Here is an 18,625-nt window from a genome sequence, read left to right on the forward strand (position 1 = left end):
CCCTAATGTCCAGTGCTGGGGGTGGGCGGCCGCTACCCGCGCCTCAGTGTCAGCCCTGGCCGGGGCTGGCTGGGGGCCGGGCAGACTGGGGGATATGGCCGGTGGGTGTCAGCAGGCCCCAGGTTCCCCCCAGCGGAAGGGCCTTCGGTGGCGGATGGCGGTGCGACGGCGGGTGGAGCAGCGGGTGGAGCAGGCAGGGCGGGTGCTGCGGCGGCTGGCACGGCATGGGGGGGCCAGGTAGTCCGCGATGTGCTCAAGGGTGCGCATAAAGGCCCCCTATGCCTCCTGGTGCCAGGCCAGCGCCTGCTCCTGCAGATGGAGGCGCCACTCCTCCACCCACAGGCGCTGCTCTGAGACCTCCAGCTACCGCCGGAGGATTGCCAGCAGCTGGGGGTCCGTCGCCATCTGGGAGTGGTGCTGGGTCCGCCGTCGTCCCCGCCCTGGGGCTGGTTGGTGCTCCGCTGAGGGGCTGGCCTGGAGTGATGGCCCCGGTGGGCTCTCCGGGACCACTGACACCTCGCCGGCGCTCTCCGGTCCCTCCGATGGTGCAGCTGTGGAACACAAGGGGGGAGGAAGAGTGGAGACAGCCGTTAGTGTGGGCCCCGAGCCATGGCCCTTGTCCCCCCACCCCTCTGCTGCTGGTTCCCCATCCCCGCCCCCGGGAGATGCTGCTGCTGCTGATGGGTGTCCCACCCCCTCCCCCCGGGGGACCCTAGGTTCCGCTCCCCCCATCCCCAGGGATGGGGCATGGCACTGTCGTGCTGGGGGGGCAGGGGCTGATGCACTCTTCTGAGGGACATGCCACTGCTGTCCTTGGGGCCATGGTCATCTGGGTATGTGGAGGGGCCTGGTCATGTCTTTTGCCCCCGCCCCTCAACCCCGGAGGTGTGCAACGGGGGGGTACATACCTGATGGTCCGCTCCCACAGTCGGGGGACACCTGGTGGGTGGACGCCCTGCTGGAGCTCCGAGATGGCAGCGCAATGTGGAGCCCCCCATCACTGCAGGAGGATCCCCCCTTCTCCTCCTCCTCCAGCACCCCAGGGGTTGGCTCCCGGAGGGGCTCCTGGGGTGCGGGGCTTGCCTCTGGGGTGGACTCCGCCTCCGGGGCCTGCTGGGGCTCGTCGGCCAATGTATCAAGAGTGGCCGGAGGGGAGGAGGTGTGCTGGGGGCCCAGGATTTCCCTGAGCTCCCTGTAAAAGGGGCAAGTGACGGGGGCGGCCCCAGATCAGCTGGCCGCATCCCGGGCCTGGGTGTAACCCTGCCACAGCTCCTTAACCTTACTCCTGACGTGGTCAGGAGTGCGGGCAGGGTGACCCCGGGTGGCCAGGCCCTCGGCCAGCTGAGCGAACGCATCTGCATTCCGCCTCTTGCTCCCCATTACCTGGAGCACCTCCTCCTCGCTCCAGAGCCCCAGCAGGTCCCGAAGCCCGGCCTCTGACCAGGAGGGGCCCTGCTGCTGCTTCCTGGGCTGCTGCGAGCCCTGGCTCCCCTTGCGGGGGGTGCCCTGGGGTCGCTTGGGGGGCTGGCGAGCGGCCATCGCTGCAGGGATGGTGAAACGAGGCTGCAGAGAGGCATGCAGGCTGGCCGTGTGGCTGTGCTGCTGGCTGCACGCTCTCTCAGCTTCCTGCACAGGAAGGCAGGGGGCGGGGACCTTTAAGGGGCCGCTGCACGCGGCGACCATCGAGCTCAGGGGCTGGAGAGAGCGTCTTTCAACCCCTCAGCTGATGGCCGCCATGGCGGACCCTGCTATTTCGATGTTGCGGGACGCGCATTGGCTCCACGTGCCCTACTTCGATGTTCAATGTTCAAAGTCGAAGTAGGGCGCTATTCCCATCTCCTCATGGGGTTAGCGACTTCGACGTCTCGCTGCCTTATGTCGATGTCAACTTCGAAATAGTGCCCGCCACATGTAGTCGTGGCGGGCGCTATTTCGAAGCTGGCGTGGCTACTTCGAAGTAGCCAGCACGTGTAGACGTGGCTATTGAGTCCAAGGGACCTACCTATGTAGGCTCACCTGTGGGGTGAACAGCAGAGTGACAGCTTTTGTCATCGACTGTCCCCCAGATACATAGAAGTTGCATCAAGGGAGGTGATATACCAAGTACGTGGCTGCTGAAAAATAGCACTAGTGTTTTTCTGACTCCCTCTGATGTAGTATTGCAGCATGTCAGTCCTTTTTTATTGTGTTTAACTTTCTAGACGCCTCTGAGGTAGTGCTGTTAAACCCATTACACAGCTGGAGAAGCAAAGGAACTTGACCAAGGTTACAAAGGAATTGTTTGGGGAAGCAGAGAATGGACATGGACCTGCCAAGTCTCTGGCTAGTCTCCCATCCTTCCTGCTGTCACAGCTATTGTCAATACCCTGCACACTAATCTGCCATGACGTCATGGCAACAATTGAGATAGAACTCAGATCCTCTGGTTTCCAAAGCACCCACCCCTGTCAGGGGAGCTATAGCAAAATCTCCAGCGCCTGCTAGGGATACAGTTCAGCAGTTCCGTTTCCATCCAGCAGAGGACACTAGTGCACAGGAGCGTGCATACTGGTGCGCATGAATGTGCACGTGTGCACACACCTGCAGGTACTAAGCAGTTCTGTCTTTAGCCCTACATCTGTTTACTGAACCGGTACAAACTGGCCACCTCTCGAGCTAGCAGACTTTATGAGCACCTGGGAATAACAGCAAGCAGAACCCAGCTTGGGTTTGCATGGGGCATTTTATACAAACTGTCCCCAAAGCACTTTACATATTTAATAATCAAACCCAGCAGCTGGAAACAGTCTAGGTTACAGAATGCAGATGATGACAGCAGCTCGGAGTGAATCAATGAAACCGTTAGCTCTTCAGGCCAATTTCACAGGCAGTGGGGAAAGAGGGAGGTTTGCAGGTGAGATTGGAAAGTGCATGACAAGTCCAGGGGAAGAGAAAGGGTTTGGAGCAGCAGGAGCTAAAGAGGAAACAAGCTTGTGATGGCACTGAGGGGACTGAGGTAGGGAGCAGGTTAGTGTGGTGTTCTGTGCTTGGAAGAGATGCTCTTTATTGTTCCCAACTGCTTCTGCATGACGAGGTGTAAGCTTCTGCAGGGCCTAGGGTGGCCAACTGGCTCACCATGCAAATCCAAACTTGCCTGCCCCACCCCACTCACTCCACCCACCTTCCATTGCTCGCTTCCTACCCCCCAACTCACTTTCACTGGGCTGGGGCAAGGGCAGGGTTGCTTGAGGGGGTAAAGGGTTCAAGTTCTGCAAGGCGTGTGGGTGCAGGAGGGAGCTTGGTGCTGGGGCAGGTGGTTGGGGGGCAGAAGGAGTGAGGGGGGGCAGGCTTTTGCTGGGAAGGGCTTACCTCAGGTACAGCCTGGTCAGTGATGCAGCTGGTCTAAGGCAAGCTCCCTGCCTGACCTGGGCTCGCACAGCTCATGAAGTAGCTGGCTTGTCCTTAAAGCCTCTGCAGCGGGGTGGGGAGACAGGAAGCTCGATGCATGATACGCAAACACAGACACTGCCCCCAGCACAGACTCCACAGCTCCCATTGGCAAGGAACTGTGGCCAATGGGAGCTGTGGAGTCTGTGCTGGGTTTGGAGGCTGGATATGAGTCAGCAGTGTGCCCTTGTGGCCAAGAAGGTTAACGGCATATTGGGGTGCATTAGGAGAACCATTTCCAGCAGATCTTGAGAAGTTATTATTCCCCTTTACTCAGCACTGGTGAGGTCACATCTGGAGTATTGTGTCCAGTTCTGGGTCCCCCAGTACAGAAAGGATTGTGGATGCAGTGGAGTGGGCCCGGTGGAGGACAATGAAAATGTATAGCAAGCTGGAGCACATGACCTACGAGGAGAGGTTGAAGGATTTGGGGTTATGTAAATTGCACAAGAGAAGAGTGAGGAGTGATTTGATAGCAGCCTTCAAATTCCTTAAATGGGGCTCCAAACAGGATGGAGAGAGGCTGTTCTCAGCAGCGAGGGATGGCAGAACAAGGAGCAATGGTCTCAAGTTACAGTATAGGAGGTGTTGGTTAGATATTAGGAAAAACTATTTCTCTAGGAGGATTCTCTAGGATTGCAGAACCACTGGAATGTGTTGCCTGGAGAGGTGGTGGAATCGCCATGCCTAGAGGTTTTTAAGTCCCAGCTTGACGAAGACCTGACTGGGATGATTTAGATGGTGTTGATCCTGCTTTCGACAGGGGCCTGGACTCGATGACCTCCTGAGGTCCCTTCCAGCCCTAGGATTCTGATTCTTTCCCTCAACCTAGGGGCTGCAGAGATAAACTGGCTGCTTCCCCAAGCAACGGTGACTTGTAGCAGTTTAAAATCCCCCAGATTGGCCGCAGTAGCTTCTGGGAGTTAGAGCCTGACTCTGGGAACCTTAGTGCCTTCCCCACACTTCCTGTCTACAAAGCTGACCCCAGTGCTATGGCCCTCAGATGCACAGAAGGTTGGGAAGGTAGATGCAGGGATTATCTTGTCTGCCCCCTGGAAGGGCTTGGAAAAAAAGAGGTTGACTCTGCCACATGCTTTTCCAGTCTCATCCACAATCCACAGCATGGGTCTGATCAGCAGCTCCAGCCACATCTGCACCCTCTTTAGCCCATCAGCTGGGACCACGGCAGCAGTGCAGCTGGATGCAGATATCAAGCAGCAACAGAGAGGGCATGGTGCAGTGGCTGGTTGCTCACCATGCAGAGCTGCCAGTGCTTGGAGTGAATCCTTCTGGAGCACTTTCTACAGCATGAGCCATGAGCACATAGGAACATGTTGGTGTCCCAGGGCAGAAGAGCCTTCTGGCAGGACGTGCCAGAGGGAAGCACCTTATAGGTGACACTTGATTCAGAATGAAATCCTGCCTTGCAGAGAGTGAGAGCACATGGCGTAGGCCACTCTTAAGTCTTTGGTGACAAATCCTCTACATGCAGGAATTTCACCCCTACTGCTTGTAATACGTGCTGCCAGTGGGCCTGCTCTGGAAGGGCAGGTTCTCTCCAGAGCTTGTGCTCTGGTGCTAGTGTTACCACCTGGCTTGTGTTTGACTGGCCTGGCCAGTGTGTTTGTGGAATCTGCCAGCTATCAGAAAAATAATTTAATCTGCTGTGGGGGTTTTTTGTACAGATTTTTCTTATTATCACAGTGTCTAACCCACACGCCGAGTATGTTGTTCCCATACTGGCACCTATACCACTTACAAATAAAAAAAAAAAGTCTTATCTGCAGCCCTAAGTGAGATGCAGCTGGCTTTTAGTTCAGACTGTAGAGGTTCCTGCACTAAGCTCCAGAGGTCCCAGGTTTGCATCTGTCTGCAGCTGGTTACAAGTGCACTGCGTTACCCGAGTGTTAATAGCATCTGTGTCCCACTACAGATGTGGCAGCATTCTGCCTTCCACCGTTTAAATAAACGTATTGCAGCTGTCCACCCACCAACACCTGAGTGCACTGTGCACAGGTGCAATGGGGGGATTGAGGCACATGGGAGGGAGGGGGTGTGCAAGGCAATTAAATAAGGGCTGAGGAGGCAATGATGCAAGTGATTGTACGACAGCCCTGGAAGGGGTGGGGTGGGGCAGGGGCAGGGGAGTTACACCAGAAACTGCGCATTTGATGCCAAATGAGCCAAACTACAACTGGCTGGCCAAACATGCTGACAAAACTCCCCTTTGTTCACCATTAATGTCGGTTATCAGTGGGGGCTGGCAGATGTCCGGGAGCTGGGCACAATAGCACATTTTGGAATAAACACAGGCAGCGCAAAGCGTTTAGAGATCAGCAGTAAGCAGAGGTGCGATGGAGTTGTGGGGGCATGCTACAAGGGTCTGTGTCAGAACAGGCATAGAATTCCAGGGCTGGATGGGACCTCAGGAGGCCATCTAGTCCAGCCCCGACCCAAAGCAGGATCAACCCCAACTAAATCATCCCAGCCAGGGCTTTGTCAAGCTGAGACTTAAAGACCTCTAGGGATGGAGAATCCAGCACCTGTCTAGGCAACACATTCCAGTGCTTCACCACCCTCCTGGTAAAGTGGTTTTTCGTAATATCCAGCCTACACCTGTCCCGCTGTAACTTCAGACCATTGTGCCTTGTTCTGCTATCTGACGTCACTGAGAAGAGTTTCTCTTCATCCTCTTTAGAGCCCCCCTTCAGGAAGTTGAAGGCTGCTATTAAATCACCCCTCAGTTTTCTCTTCTGTAAACTAAACAAGCCCAAATCCCTCAGCCTATCCTCATAGGTCTTGTGCTCCAGACCCTTAATCATTTTTGTTGCCCTCCGCTGAACCTGCTCCAGCACATCCACATCCTTTTTATGCTGGGGGGCCCAAAACTGGACACAGTACTCCAGATGTGGCCTCACCAGTGACAAACAGAGGGGAACAAGTCAGATGACTTCAAACCCTTGCTGGCCTTGGGAGGCCATACGGGACACCTGGTACAGCCCGTGGGTGATGGTGATCTCCAGCACACCTTCTGGAGACGTCAAAGAGAGTGTAGTGCAGGGGCTTGGGCTTGACCGTGGAATTGTGGGAGATCTGTGATCAACTCTCTAATGCAATATTTATGCGCTGAGCTTGGTCATCTCATCTCCCCAAATGGAGACAATGGCACGACCTGCCTCCCAGGGTTTTAGGAGAGTAAATTTGCAGAGGGGTGCCAGGAGCCATGCAGGTAGCCTAGATGGATCTTTTGCAGAACAGTGTGATGAGCTGTGAGCTGCTGTAATGTGTCCTGCAGGGTGGTGGGGAGATGTGGGCCCTCGCTGTGTACTGTGTGTCTGAGTACTCCTGGTGTGTGTGTGTGTGTATGTTTTGGGAATGGCTCATTTGCACAGTCAGGTGTCTCCTGCCCTCATGAGCCATGTCTACACGTGCACGCTACTTCGAAGTAGCAGCACTAACTTTGAAATAGCGCCCGTCACGGCTACACGTGTTGGGCGCTATTTCGATGTTAACATCGACGTTAGGCGGTGAGATGTCGAAGCCGCTAACCCCATGAGGGGATGGGAATAGCGCCCTACTTCGACATTCAACGTCGAAGTAGGGCACGTGTAGACGATCCGCGTCCCGCAACATCGAAATTGCGGGGTCCTCCATGGAAGCCATCAGCTGAGGGGTTGAGAGACGCTGTCTCTCCAGCCCCTGCGGGGCTCTATGGTCACCGTGTGCAGCAGCCCTTAGCCCAGGGCTTCTGGCTGCTGCAGCTGCAGCGGGGGATTCATGCTGCATGCACAGGGTCTGCAACTCGTTGTCGGCTCTGTGTATCTTGTGCTGTCTAGTGCAAGTGTGTCTGGGAGGGGCCCTTTAAGGGAGCGGCTGGCTGTGGAGTCTGCCCTGTGACCGTGTCTGCAGCTGTGCCTGGCACCCCTATTTTGATGTGTGCTACTTTGGCGTGTAGACGTTCCCTCGCTGCACCTATTTCCATGTGGTGCTGCGCAACGTTGATGTTGAACATCGACGTTGCCAGCCCTGGAGGACATGTAGACGTTATTCATCCAAATAGCCTATTTTGATGTTTCCACATCGAAATAAGCTACTTCGAAGTAGGCTTCACGTGTAGACGTAGCCATGGATGCTCTCGTAGCTGGGCTGGGGTTACCAGCAGTGGGCGCTGTCATGGCTGTTCCCCACTCTGAATGCAGAAGGCGGGGCCTGCAAGAGACCTGAGGATACTTAAAAGCTTCCCAAGATCACAGATTCCCTGATCTTGTGAGGTAGCTGCCACCATCCAAGTCAGCAAAATCCTTTTTAGAACCCAGGAAGACACACCAGGGAGGTAACTCCATATTTGTAAATCCTTCCCTAGAAGAAAGCTTGAAAACAAAGAGAAAAAAATAAACTGCAGTCTCTGACAGCTGACCTTCCCGTTTTCAGCACGCCGGACCTTCTCTAGGTCACAGGAATCAAAGCATTGCCTGGAAAAAGGTGAATTTTAACAAAATGACAGATATACTTGATAAAGCATACTCAGTTGTTAGGTATTACAGTGCAATTAAAAAAAGTAGATTAAACACAGAGCTTTAGCTTCCTGGGATTTAGTTCAAAAGTTACAGTGTACAGGGTGGGTACATCAGCCAGCCAGAGAAGTTCCTCACCCAACCCAAAATAATAATAATAATAATGAAAAGATAGTAACTTGATTGTGTCAGAGTAAACATTTCCTTCCTGTTATTCCAAGAGTGCCCTTGAGGCCTGGATATGACTGAAATTCTCCAAGCCTGGCTTCAGGCTTAATTCATTATCTCTGATCTTTTCTCCAGACACACAAAGGACTTACTGAGCAGATAACTGCTTCAGTTGAAAAGTCCGCCTCTCCCTTCTCAGTGGCTCACCTGACTGCTTGTTAGCACAGAACCCTTTACAGGCATTTATTCATAACACGCACCATCCGGAAGACACCCAGGGCAGATATAGTCCCAGCAGCCAGTCTGAGATCCAGGAAAGCAAATGCAAGGTGGCTTCTCTTGAGCTTCACCCCTTTGCTCATCATAGCACAAGAGTTACTAGTCTGAAGGAGAAATGAAAGCGGAGAAGAAGTACATTTGGCAGGAGTATTCCCTTCCTGCTGCAGAGCATTCAGATTAGAGTCATACAAGAGACAAGACTTCTGAGTTCTCTTCCTGCCTCTGGGAGGGAGCAAGATCCCATGGTTGAAGCCCAGGACTAAGCACTTGGACTCCTGGGTTTGCTTGCCAGCTCTGCCACTGACTCTGTGTGACCTTGGGCCAGTCTCTTAAATTCTAAGTTCTGCAAAGGTATTTAGGCACCTGATGCCCACTGATATCAATGGGAGTTGGGCACTTTGATTTAGTGGCATGGTAGAGATTGTTTTCAAGGCAATTGTCATTGGGCGGATGTTGTCTCCATCTCCTTCCTGCCCAGCCTTTGACTACCCCTGTCCCTGCCCCATCTCCACACTCAATCCCTGCCGCAAATTTCCCCTCCTCTGCATCAGCTCCTGGCACCATGAATGTGGAGCCCAGCTTACCCTGCAGAACCACACAGACTCCACTGTGCAGTGGAGCAGGAGACCTTGTCCCACCAGCTCTCTCTGCCCCACAGCATTCAGTGGCAAGCTGGCCAGCATCCAGACCTGCTTGCTACTCCCTGGGGAGGTGGTTGACAAGGGTACCGCTGGGGGCCATGGGCACTCAGTTCCAGGCGTGGGAATGGAGGACACAGCTGATCTGGTTGAGTTGCAGAGAGGTGTCAGGTAACTTAAATCTGCTGTGCTTGCAATAACTGTCCTTCTGGGGCTTAGCCTAGTGTGAGATCTTGGTCCCACTGAAGCCAATTAGTTTCACCATTAACTTCAGTGTGGCCCAGACTCTCACCCCTCCAAAATTCACATGCCTGTTTTCAGCATGGAGCAAATCCAGTGAAGTAAGGTTTTTCTCTTTCACATCTGTGCCTCAGCAGCAAGAAAGCAGGATTTGTTCTGGGGAGAGAAACTCTGCTTTATTTTGATTTATGATTTGCACTGCTCTAGGAGCTAGTCTCAGGCATGGACCTGCACCTTTGTCCAGGACCTAGCCTATGCAGCTATTGTGAATTATCATAATTACTGCATTGCACAGACATCTCAGAGACCAGGACCCCACCGAGATCCAAAGGGCCAACATAGCAACAAAAATGTTCCAGAACTGTGCAGCCATGGCCCAGTAGGCTGCAGCTTGCAGGCTGGGAACTATAGAGTTGGGAGTTACTCCTGCAGGATCCCACAAGGGACTTTCAGTAGGGTGAGGCCTAGACCCCCACAGCCCAGCTGTGACTTCTAGGGAATCCCTTCTGAAGGCAAATACATCACAGGCACCTTTCGAGTATTTGTTCAAAAGCAAACAAAACAACTGGAAATTCCTTGTGCGGCTGGGTAGGTGCTTAACAGCCTCAGTCTGGGAAGGGAGAGGCAACTCAATGGTTCCTCCTCACACTCTGGAAGAGGCTTGATTGATTAATGACTCATTAACATCATCATCATCCCAGCAACAACCTGAGGTTCCTCAGAAGCAGCCCCTCTGCCTGCGCTGTGCGAAGACTCCCTGGAGGAAACAAGTCGCAGAGGTGGCAGATCAATGAATGGCTTGACTGTCTGCGAAGACAAGGGGTCCCGGAGCAGGCAGGCTCTCAGACTACAAGAACGGGGGGACAAGAAGATACATGCTCCCCCCACCGGCACCCCCAGAACCGGCACATCTCCTATTCCATGGCAGCTTCCCCAGCTTAGCTTTTGCCTCTGAAGAAAAAAAGGCAGCTGGCTTGCAGCCTCCTGCTCTTTGTCTGTGCGTATGTGGGGCCCTGCATCTCTGTCCCTCTGTATCCTTTTTCCTTCTCTCCCCTCTCCCTCCCTCTGGCATTCCTCTGTCTCCTCTATCCCTCTGAATCAGCAGCCCAGCTTCCTCCGAAGAGCCCTTGGACTAAGACTGGCAGCAACTGGAAGCCTTGCGCGCAGCCAGGCTGGGAGGATGCTAGGATCCAGCTCCTAGCGACATCGGAATAGAAAACAATCCAGCAGTCAGAAAGCACTGCTGCTCCGCAGCACATCAGCTCGACAAAGCGGGCATCCTTGTGCATCAGGCGCTAGTCAGCCAGCTGCAAGCTGCCTCGCTGGGTTTTATGCTCTCTCTTAATCTCATCTCTGTTCCGTGTGTGTATGTGTATGTATAGGGGGAAGGACTTTATTTCTATTGGCTAAGCTTTCCCTTCCCACCCACATCTCTTCCACATCACCTTGGTGTCTCCCTAAATAAAACCAGCCCTCCTTATCGCACCGAGGAAATCAAAAGCTGGAGTTTGAATGGATTTTATACAAATATTTACCTGTGTCAAGCTCCTGCTGAGCTCCCAGGATAAACTCTCAAAAGCTGGCCTGATCCTTCCCACCTCTTTCTTCTCTTGCTCCCCATAGATAGGGGACAAAGCCCCATCGAAGAGGTGGTGGGGGATAAAGTTCTGTCTGCCTAGCAAGAGACTGACCTGAAAAAGAGTGCCAGGATTTAACAAATTACCCCAATGGATCTTAAGGACAGCACCAGCGAGGGCAGCCTGGGAAGTCTGCAGCCCTCCAGCATCCAGATCTTTGCCAACACTTCTTCTCTCCATGGGATCCGCCACATTTTTGTCCACGGGCCAGTGACGCTAAGGCGTTTACTGTGGACTTTGGCCTTTGTGGGCTCGTTGGGTCTCCTCTTGGTGGAGAGCTCGGACCGGGTGGCTTTCTACTTCTCCTACCAGCACGTCACTAAGGTGGATGAGGTGGTGGCCAACAGCCTGGTTTTCCCAGCAGTCACCATCTGCAACCTCAACGAGTTCCGCTTCTCTAGACTCACCACCAATGACCTGTATCATGCCGGGGAGCTGCTGGCTTTGCTTGATGTGAACCTGCAGATTCCAGACCCTCACCTGGCTGACCCCGCTGTGCTGGCTGCCCTGCAGGAAAAAGCCAACTTCAAGCAATACAAACCCAAACTTTTCAACATGCAGGAGTTCTTGGGGCGCGTGGGGCATGACCTGAAGGATATGCTGCTGTACTGCAAGTTCAAAGGTCAGGAGTGCAGCCAGAAAGACTTCAAAACTGTGAGTATGGACAGAGCTTCTGTTTCCTTTGTCTTCTTCGCATGTGCGGCTGGGCCTGGTGGTGGAGAATCCAGCAGGTCTTTACGGTGGTTTGTTCAGGCCAAGGGAATCAGCGTGAGTCCAGAGAGAACATTCTCTGCTGGGCCCAGGCTTCTCGTGTGTGGCACTGGGAAGGCATAGGCAGCCTGTTGAGCTGAAGTTTGTTTGCCAGAGCCCTTTTGTACCAGTGCATGTGTCCTAGCAGACCAGCAGGTCCCAAAGGGTGCTTGCTCTTGGAGTTGGGATTTGGAGCGGACCCTGTCGATATGCCTAGCAGACTTTGTGATCCGTGGCTCCCATGCTGTGGTAGCCAGCTGAGGTGCTGGACTGGAGAGAGGCTAGTGCAAAAGGCAGGTGTGCTGACGAGTGGTCCTTGGGACTGCAGTGCCTGCCTGGGCTTTGTGTTATTGATGGACCCCCGGTTTGCGACCTTGTAATTTGAGGGGGAATCTGCTTTGTTGGTGTGTGACTTTGGCGGCTAAAGCCTCGGTGTCATTGCTAGTTTGCTGTGCTGTGGGGGTGCCAGCAGGGTCTTTTTCTGCTGTGGTACTGGAGTGAGAGGTAAAACGAATCCCCTAGTATGGTCCCAGCTCTGGGTCCATTTTCCCGCTGAGGTGTGAGATGAATGCCTTGGTTCAAGGAGAGCGGTGAATGGCTTAAGAGTATCGTATTACACCCCAACAGTGACTGACGCTTGCCTGTGGCATTTTGCTGAGGGGAAGCAGCCACTCTGAAATGAAATACACAGAGCACTGGAAAGAAAACGTGAGTTCCTGCAGAATGGAAAGCGGTGACAGCTCTGGCCACGGAGGGGCTGTGCTTCCATGGGGGTGCTAGCATGGGAGCGGGGAAGAGGCTTTCAGCGCTTCTGGTTTTTAATGCATCTGGTTGGATTGCTCTCTCAGTGGACGTGGCAGTGTGCATACTAATAATGCCTGGCTGGGGTCTGTGCCCAGCTGATTTACCTCACAGCTCTCTCCAGCAGCAGCTCTCCTGGAGGGAAGCAGCAGATTTTTGGAGAGTTCAGTGAATCCAGGAGCATGGAAAGCCGGTTGCTTCCAGCCATTTGTGTCTGCAGCATGTGATCTCTTTGCTCTTTTTACCACCGGTTATCCTGGGGGTATGTGACGTGGGTATGGATTGATTTCTAAGCTGTCATAATGCACTAGGCTCTGGCTCTGGATTTCGTGGGCATAGGGACTGTGCCACTTCTTGTGTATGTCACGACTCGAGGTGATTTCTGCTACGGACCCATTGCTGTGAGGTGGAGAATGTTTTCCTCGAACATTGTGTTTTGTGCACTGTCCAACTCATGAACTCCCGCCCACTACCTGGTTCTGAGCAGGCCAATACACAGCTCGGCTTGTTCGCATGCTAGGAGGATGCATTAACAGAGGCCAGCCACTGAACATTGGGCCATTCCCAGGCACAGGCTGGTGTGTGTGTGTCAAAAGGGGGGGGCATCTGGGGGTGGGCAGAGGCATGGAAAGTAAAAGCATATATGAGAGTTCAAGCAATAAAAGTATCACTCAGGTCTGAGATCGGCCTGAGACAAGGGTGAGCCCAGAGTGAAGTCGTCCGACTCTGGGATTGCTCACAGTCCAATCCCAAGTGTGCAAATGGTTCTTCCCTGAAGAACAGACCTGAGGCAGGCTCACTATTGTACAGCAAATGCCTATGAGCCCAGAGTGAAAGTTGCAAGCACATACTAACATAGCAGCTAATTCCCATTTTCAAAACCGAAGCACTTAGGAGCCTGACTGATGGTTAATGGGACTTAGGCTCTGAAATCATTTGATCCCCAATCCACAAAGTTAATTAGGTGCCTAACTCCCCACTGAAATCCATGGGATTTACGAATGTGAACACCTTTGAGGATCTTTGGGTGGCTTTACCCTTGGCTTAAAATCGGAGTCAGGGTGTCACTCTGGCCTGATGCAGTGTTTCTGTGGATGAGTTTCTATGAAAACAGAGATGTTCGAAAGGACAATGGCACAGCTAGTTAGTCAGAAGTGGTTAGCTCCAGCTAGACCAGCTGGGGCCTTTGAGGGCTGATGTGGTACCTACAGAAATGACCCTGCCAGATCTCTGCTGTAAGATGCTAGTGTTTGGACCCTGGCTGGAGAAGACTCTTGCTCTTTTAAAATAAACTTACCTCTGGTGCATCATGTATGGTGAGACTCTCTGCTCAGAACAAAAGGCCTGAATCCTGTGCTCCCTGGCCCCTTCAGCCATGAATCTCCCATCTGGAAGCTGAAGGGTGGTGAATCATAATCTGAGCTACTGACAGTCCGGATTCGTTCTCTGTTTCCTGGCACTGACTCTGGAGCGGTGCCAGTTGGAAAGAGCTGCTGTGGTGTGAAAGGCTGGTTGATAAATCACCACTGCACAGGGCAGTTTTCCTCTTGCTACCGATTATCCTATGGATAGGCAGTGTGGTTATTTTAGCACTGATTCCGAGGTGGTTATAATGGATGAAGTCACAGGATGTCCCTCCTGGGGGATACCTCAGTGTAAAATACCAGGCTGTTTCCTATTTGGAAACCACTTTGGAAACACTCGCTCTCGCCTTGTTTGCCCTACCAAATTGTGCAGGCTCAGTCCAGGGGCCAAAGAAGGAGGATCTCATTTCCTGCATGGAAGTGCTTAGCTGTGAAGTGGCTGCTGACTGGTTTACCAGCTGGCTGGGGAGTTGCTGACCTTTCCAGTGTCACTGCTTTGGGTGTGGGCATGGTGCCTGCTCCCACACATGGCCATAATGCAGTATGACAACCATATGTTTTATCTTTGAGCTGGGGGTTGGGCAGGCAAGGGGAAGGTGTAGTCATGTTGCATATTGGAACAGGTGGCTTTGCTCCATTCTGCTATTCTGCCCTTCCCAGGCTTGTGCTCTGTTACTTATTTAACAGGATTCCAGTCCTCCTGCTCAGAGAATGCCATTGCCTCCCAGCCAATAATCAATCACACGGGGTGGGGGGCGGGGCTGTCTGGGCCAGGAATTCCTATGCTTTTCAACAAAGATACCACCAAGTGCTTTCCCACAGACTTAGCATCCTTCTCAGGGGAGATACTGGAAGTGGGAGGGGGTACTGGGATAAACAGGACTCCCACTGGTAGTGGAAGTACTAACTATTAGGAGATATGTCAGGCATTCCCAACCTATGGGTCAAGATCCAAACATGGGTTGCCATTAGATTTTCCAAGTGTCACTGGCTGGGTGACTCCAAGCTTCATGTGGCTCTTTAAGGAGCCATTTGCAGCTCGTGCTGCTGCTGCCACTCACTCCTCCAGCTCCCAGTCCCCGCCTGGCCTCGCTGTGCTGAAATGGAACTCAGTTTAATTGGTTTAACAGCCGGTAGGAAAGATTCACCTGATAAACCAGTTACATGAGTCCCATTCAGCACGGTAGGGCAGGGAACTGCCCGCACTGCAGGTGGGGGAAGGCAGTAGGAGGGCTGAGAGAAGCTGTGTGGAGGCAGCAGCGGCCTGGCAAAGGAGCAGCAGCAGCAGCAGTGCATGGGGCTTGTGTGAGGTGGGTGGGAAAGGGGGGAGTTTTGGAGCTGAGAGGGGTGTAAGCCTGGGGGAGTGAGGGGTGTATTTTTCCCAGGGGAGAACTCTCTCCTCACCACCCTGCCCCCGTTTTGAATTGCCTTGGATCACAAGTCTTCACTGAATTGTCAAAATGGGTCCCTGTCTTGAAAAGGTTGGGAACTGCTGCATAGGGGAACATTTTTAGTAGCAGGGGAGGGAGTGACTGTGGGGTGTAGCAATATCACAAGAGTCCTGGGGTTAGAGGAGCACAAGGAATGAAGTCCAGGATTGCCCCCGCCTTGTGAAAATTCAAAACTGATACTCCTGCAAGGCCCCAGTTTCAGTGTGTGTGTGTGTGTGTGTGTGTGTGTGTGTGTGTGTGTGTGTGTGTGTGTGTGTGTGTGGAGAGAGAGAAATAATCCCATGGTAATACCACATTCCAGCCTTAGGACAGTCCTGCCTTTTTCACATCAAGCTAAGCCCAGCTGTGGTAAGCTTGCAGCCCGCCTCCTCTGCACACATTGTGCAGCCGCAGCAGGTTGCTGCTTTCCAAATGGCCCTGACACTGCTGTGAAGCTTCCCATGGGGCTGTGCAAATATTCCCTTATTGCTCTGTGAGAGAGAAGAGTCCTGTGCTGGACTCCAGCATTGCCACCGTTCTCTGAAGGTGGGCAGGGAGGGAACTGCATGGGGAAGAAAAAAGCCCCAGAAGCCCAAGCCCCACACTGCAACAAACTTTTAGCCCTTAGATGTGTTGGCAGGAAGCCCGGCACCATCTGAGCACAGTGTGCCTGAGGGTGCTTGGTATGAAGGCATCCAGCAGCACGTGGTGTGTGTGTGTGGGTGGGTGGCACATACCAAGTGGGGTGTCTGTTGGGTCTGCCATGTGCATTGGATAAAGAAGCTTGGTGATGTCTGGGATACGGTCTCATGGGCACCCCTTATGAGACCCCGTTGTGCTCCACTCCACTACCAGGCAGGGCCGAAACTGTGCAGCACTCTCGGATCAGGGCCCCCTGTATTCACCACCCTGCTTGGCACCCTATAGCTCAGCTTCTCCAGGGGTAGGACCAAGCCATGTGATTGTTCCACAGGAGGACACCTATGAGCTGGGAGCGGGATGGAGTCAGGCATGAGGAAGGAAGTGACCTGCTATAGCAAAGATGGTAGCCCTGGGAAAGTGGACAGACTGAGCCTGGCAGAGGGCAGATCGGGAAGGGGAAATGGTGGAGAGGAGGGGGGACTCGGAGAAGACAAGCAATGGAAACAGGGAGGAGACAGGGAGGAGAGACACATTCCACCCACTCCATGCAATAATAGCTAGTGGGTGAATGTCTGTCCCATATCAGCATCAACCCCGCCTAGCAGCCACCAGTTCAGCTCGTCCAGCTACAGTGAGCACAACATGCATGTCAGGCAGCATGTCATGTGTGCCCAGGTGCAAATTCAGAGCATAGGAGGGGAGAAAGGGGAGGTATTATCAGTGTTGTCTTGTATTCTAATAGTGAGAGTAGCCTCTACCAGCAGACAGAGTTTTCAGGAGATTATAATCCACCATGGTTTTAAATGCATGAAGAAATATGTTTCTAGCTATCATCACTTGTTAGTTGAGAACAGCATACTATGCCGTATGTGCCCAGTTACGTCCACGGTGCTGTCGAGGCTTAGGATGTGTCTACACTGCAAAAATAACTTTGAAGTTGCTTACCTCAAAGTAACAGACTTCAAAGTTGAGTGTCTACACACACCCGACTTCGAAGTTAAACTTTGAAGTAGGGCGCTACTCCATTTCCAGAAATGGAGTAAGGACTTCAAAGTTGGGCTCCGTACTTTGAAATTAATTTCAAAGCAAGGGAAAATGGGTGTAGACTCTCTGATGGCTACTTCAATGTAGTGGCAACGAAGGGTCCTGTGGTACCTTATAGACTAACAGAAAAGTTTTGAGCATGAGCTTTCGTGAGCACAGACTCACTTCATCAGATGCTGGAATCTGATGAAGTGAGTCTGTGCTCACAAAAGCTCATGCTCAAGACTTTTCTGTTAGTCTATAAGGTGCCACAGGACCCTTCGTTGCTGTTAAAAATCCAGACGAACATGGCTACCCCTCCGATACTTCAATGTAGTGCTTAACTTCAAAGTTAGTTCCTAGTATAGGTGCACCCTATATGAATTTATCTTTATTGTTACATGCATCTTTATTTGCAGTACAAATAATCCTCCATAGGTAATCTCCTCACCATGGGTACTGCCTCATATAAATATTTCCATTAGGAAAAAATCAATCAGTCAACCTGCCTACCTATCACTTCCAAATGTTCTCTCAGTCTTTAAAACATCCATAACTAGTACTGTGCTTTGTCAGAAATAAACCTGGCTGGGTGCCTGTCCCCCTTAACAGGTCTTGTAATGTTTGGTTGTTTCACTTGGTGTCTGCAGTGCCTGCTGTCTGCACTATGTTGGGACAGTACACAAAGGCAACACAAACACAGCCAAACATCTCAAACTCTAACCATGCCAAGATGCCAAAATCACCTTCTCCCTCACTCCCTATTAGCCTAATCTTACCTTTTTAAAATTAATTCTTCCTCCATGCTTAGAGATGTTGGTTATTTGAGCTTATCACATAATGAAGAAGTCTGGATAATTTATTTATCAAAATTGGTGGTATGTGCTCAGTAATCTCTTTGAGGTGGCAGTATTCATTACAGAGGGGAATCCTACAGGAGAAAGTATGCATCTTGCACTGACAAATGGATCTTCTGCAGCCTGACATGTAGTAACTTGATGGGCTGGTGTGATAACCTGCTCTGGGTGCTATCAGGTAGTGTTCCCCTTTTGCTCAAGCAGGCAAGTTCTGTACTTTTGCAGCAGTAGCCTCGGAGTTCCAATCCCGATTTCCCAATGTGGAACACAGACTCTTTACAGGACTCATATGTTAGCTGGAGTCTGAGTGGCTCAGATTTCCATGTTAATATGACAGCATTGCATTGTCTTTGCATGCATGCTGGCACAATGGGTTTGCATGCCACTGCACACTGGGAACACCACCCTGCTCCCTTGCTGTGGGACTTAGGGTTGCTTGGAATCAGACTGTGTCCAGTACGTTAGTGCCTCCATGAGTACAACTACCTGATGGGATGATAAAGCTCATGGTGAGGGGGAGAGGGTGATAGAGCTCTTTGGAATTGGCCGGAGGGAGACGCAGAGTTCAGAACTAGGTGCTGCTCTTTTCCGCATTCATAATTGTGGGGGTTGCTTGTACAGCACCATGGGGCTGTCTCTGCAATGCCTCCAGCACAATGCGCAGAGATGGGCCATGACCAGAACTCCCTAGAACATTAGGTCCTATGCAGGGAAGTCGACAGCCATGCGGGGTCCCTGGGCAAGGTGAAAGAGGTGGCGCTGTACTCCCAGAAGGCGTGGGGCTTTAGGTGGAAGGGACGGGGCCAGGCCTGTGAACGTGCCAGGTTCCACCTTGCTCCCAGGCCTTAGAGCTGCC

General features: G+C 52.4%; 1 protein-coding gene across 1 annotated transcript in view; it reads left to right on the plus strand.

Moving 5' to 3' along the window:
• Positions 1 to 10,992: 10,992 nt before the first annotated feature.
• ASIC2 (acid sensing ion channel subunit 2) overlaps positions 10,993 to 18,625 on the plus strand; it is a 1,334,934-nt gene continuing 1,327,301 nt past the window's right edge. Inside the window, exon 1 of the mRNA XM_074978894.1 lies at positions 10,993 to 11,556. Within this exon, the coding sequence (XP_074834995.1) occupies positions 10,993 to 11,556 (564 nt within the window). The remainder of the gene's footprint in view (positions 11,557 to 18,625) is intronic.

Source organism: Carettochelys insculpta, chromosome 28, assembly GCF_033958435.1.
Source record: "Carettochelys insculpta isolate YL-2023 chromosome 28, ASM3395843v1, whole genome shotgun sequence".
Lineage (NCBI taxonomy): Eukaryota > Metazoa > Chordata > Testudines > Carettochelyidae > Carettochelys > Carettochelys insculpta.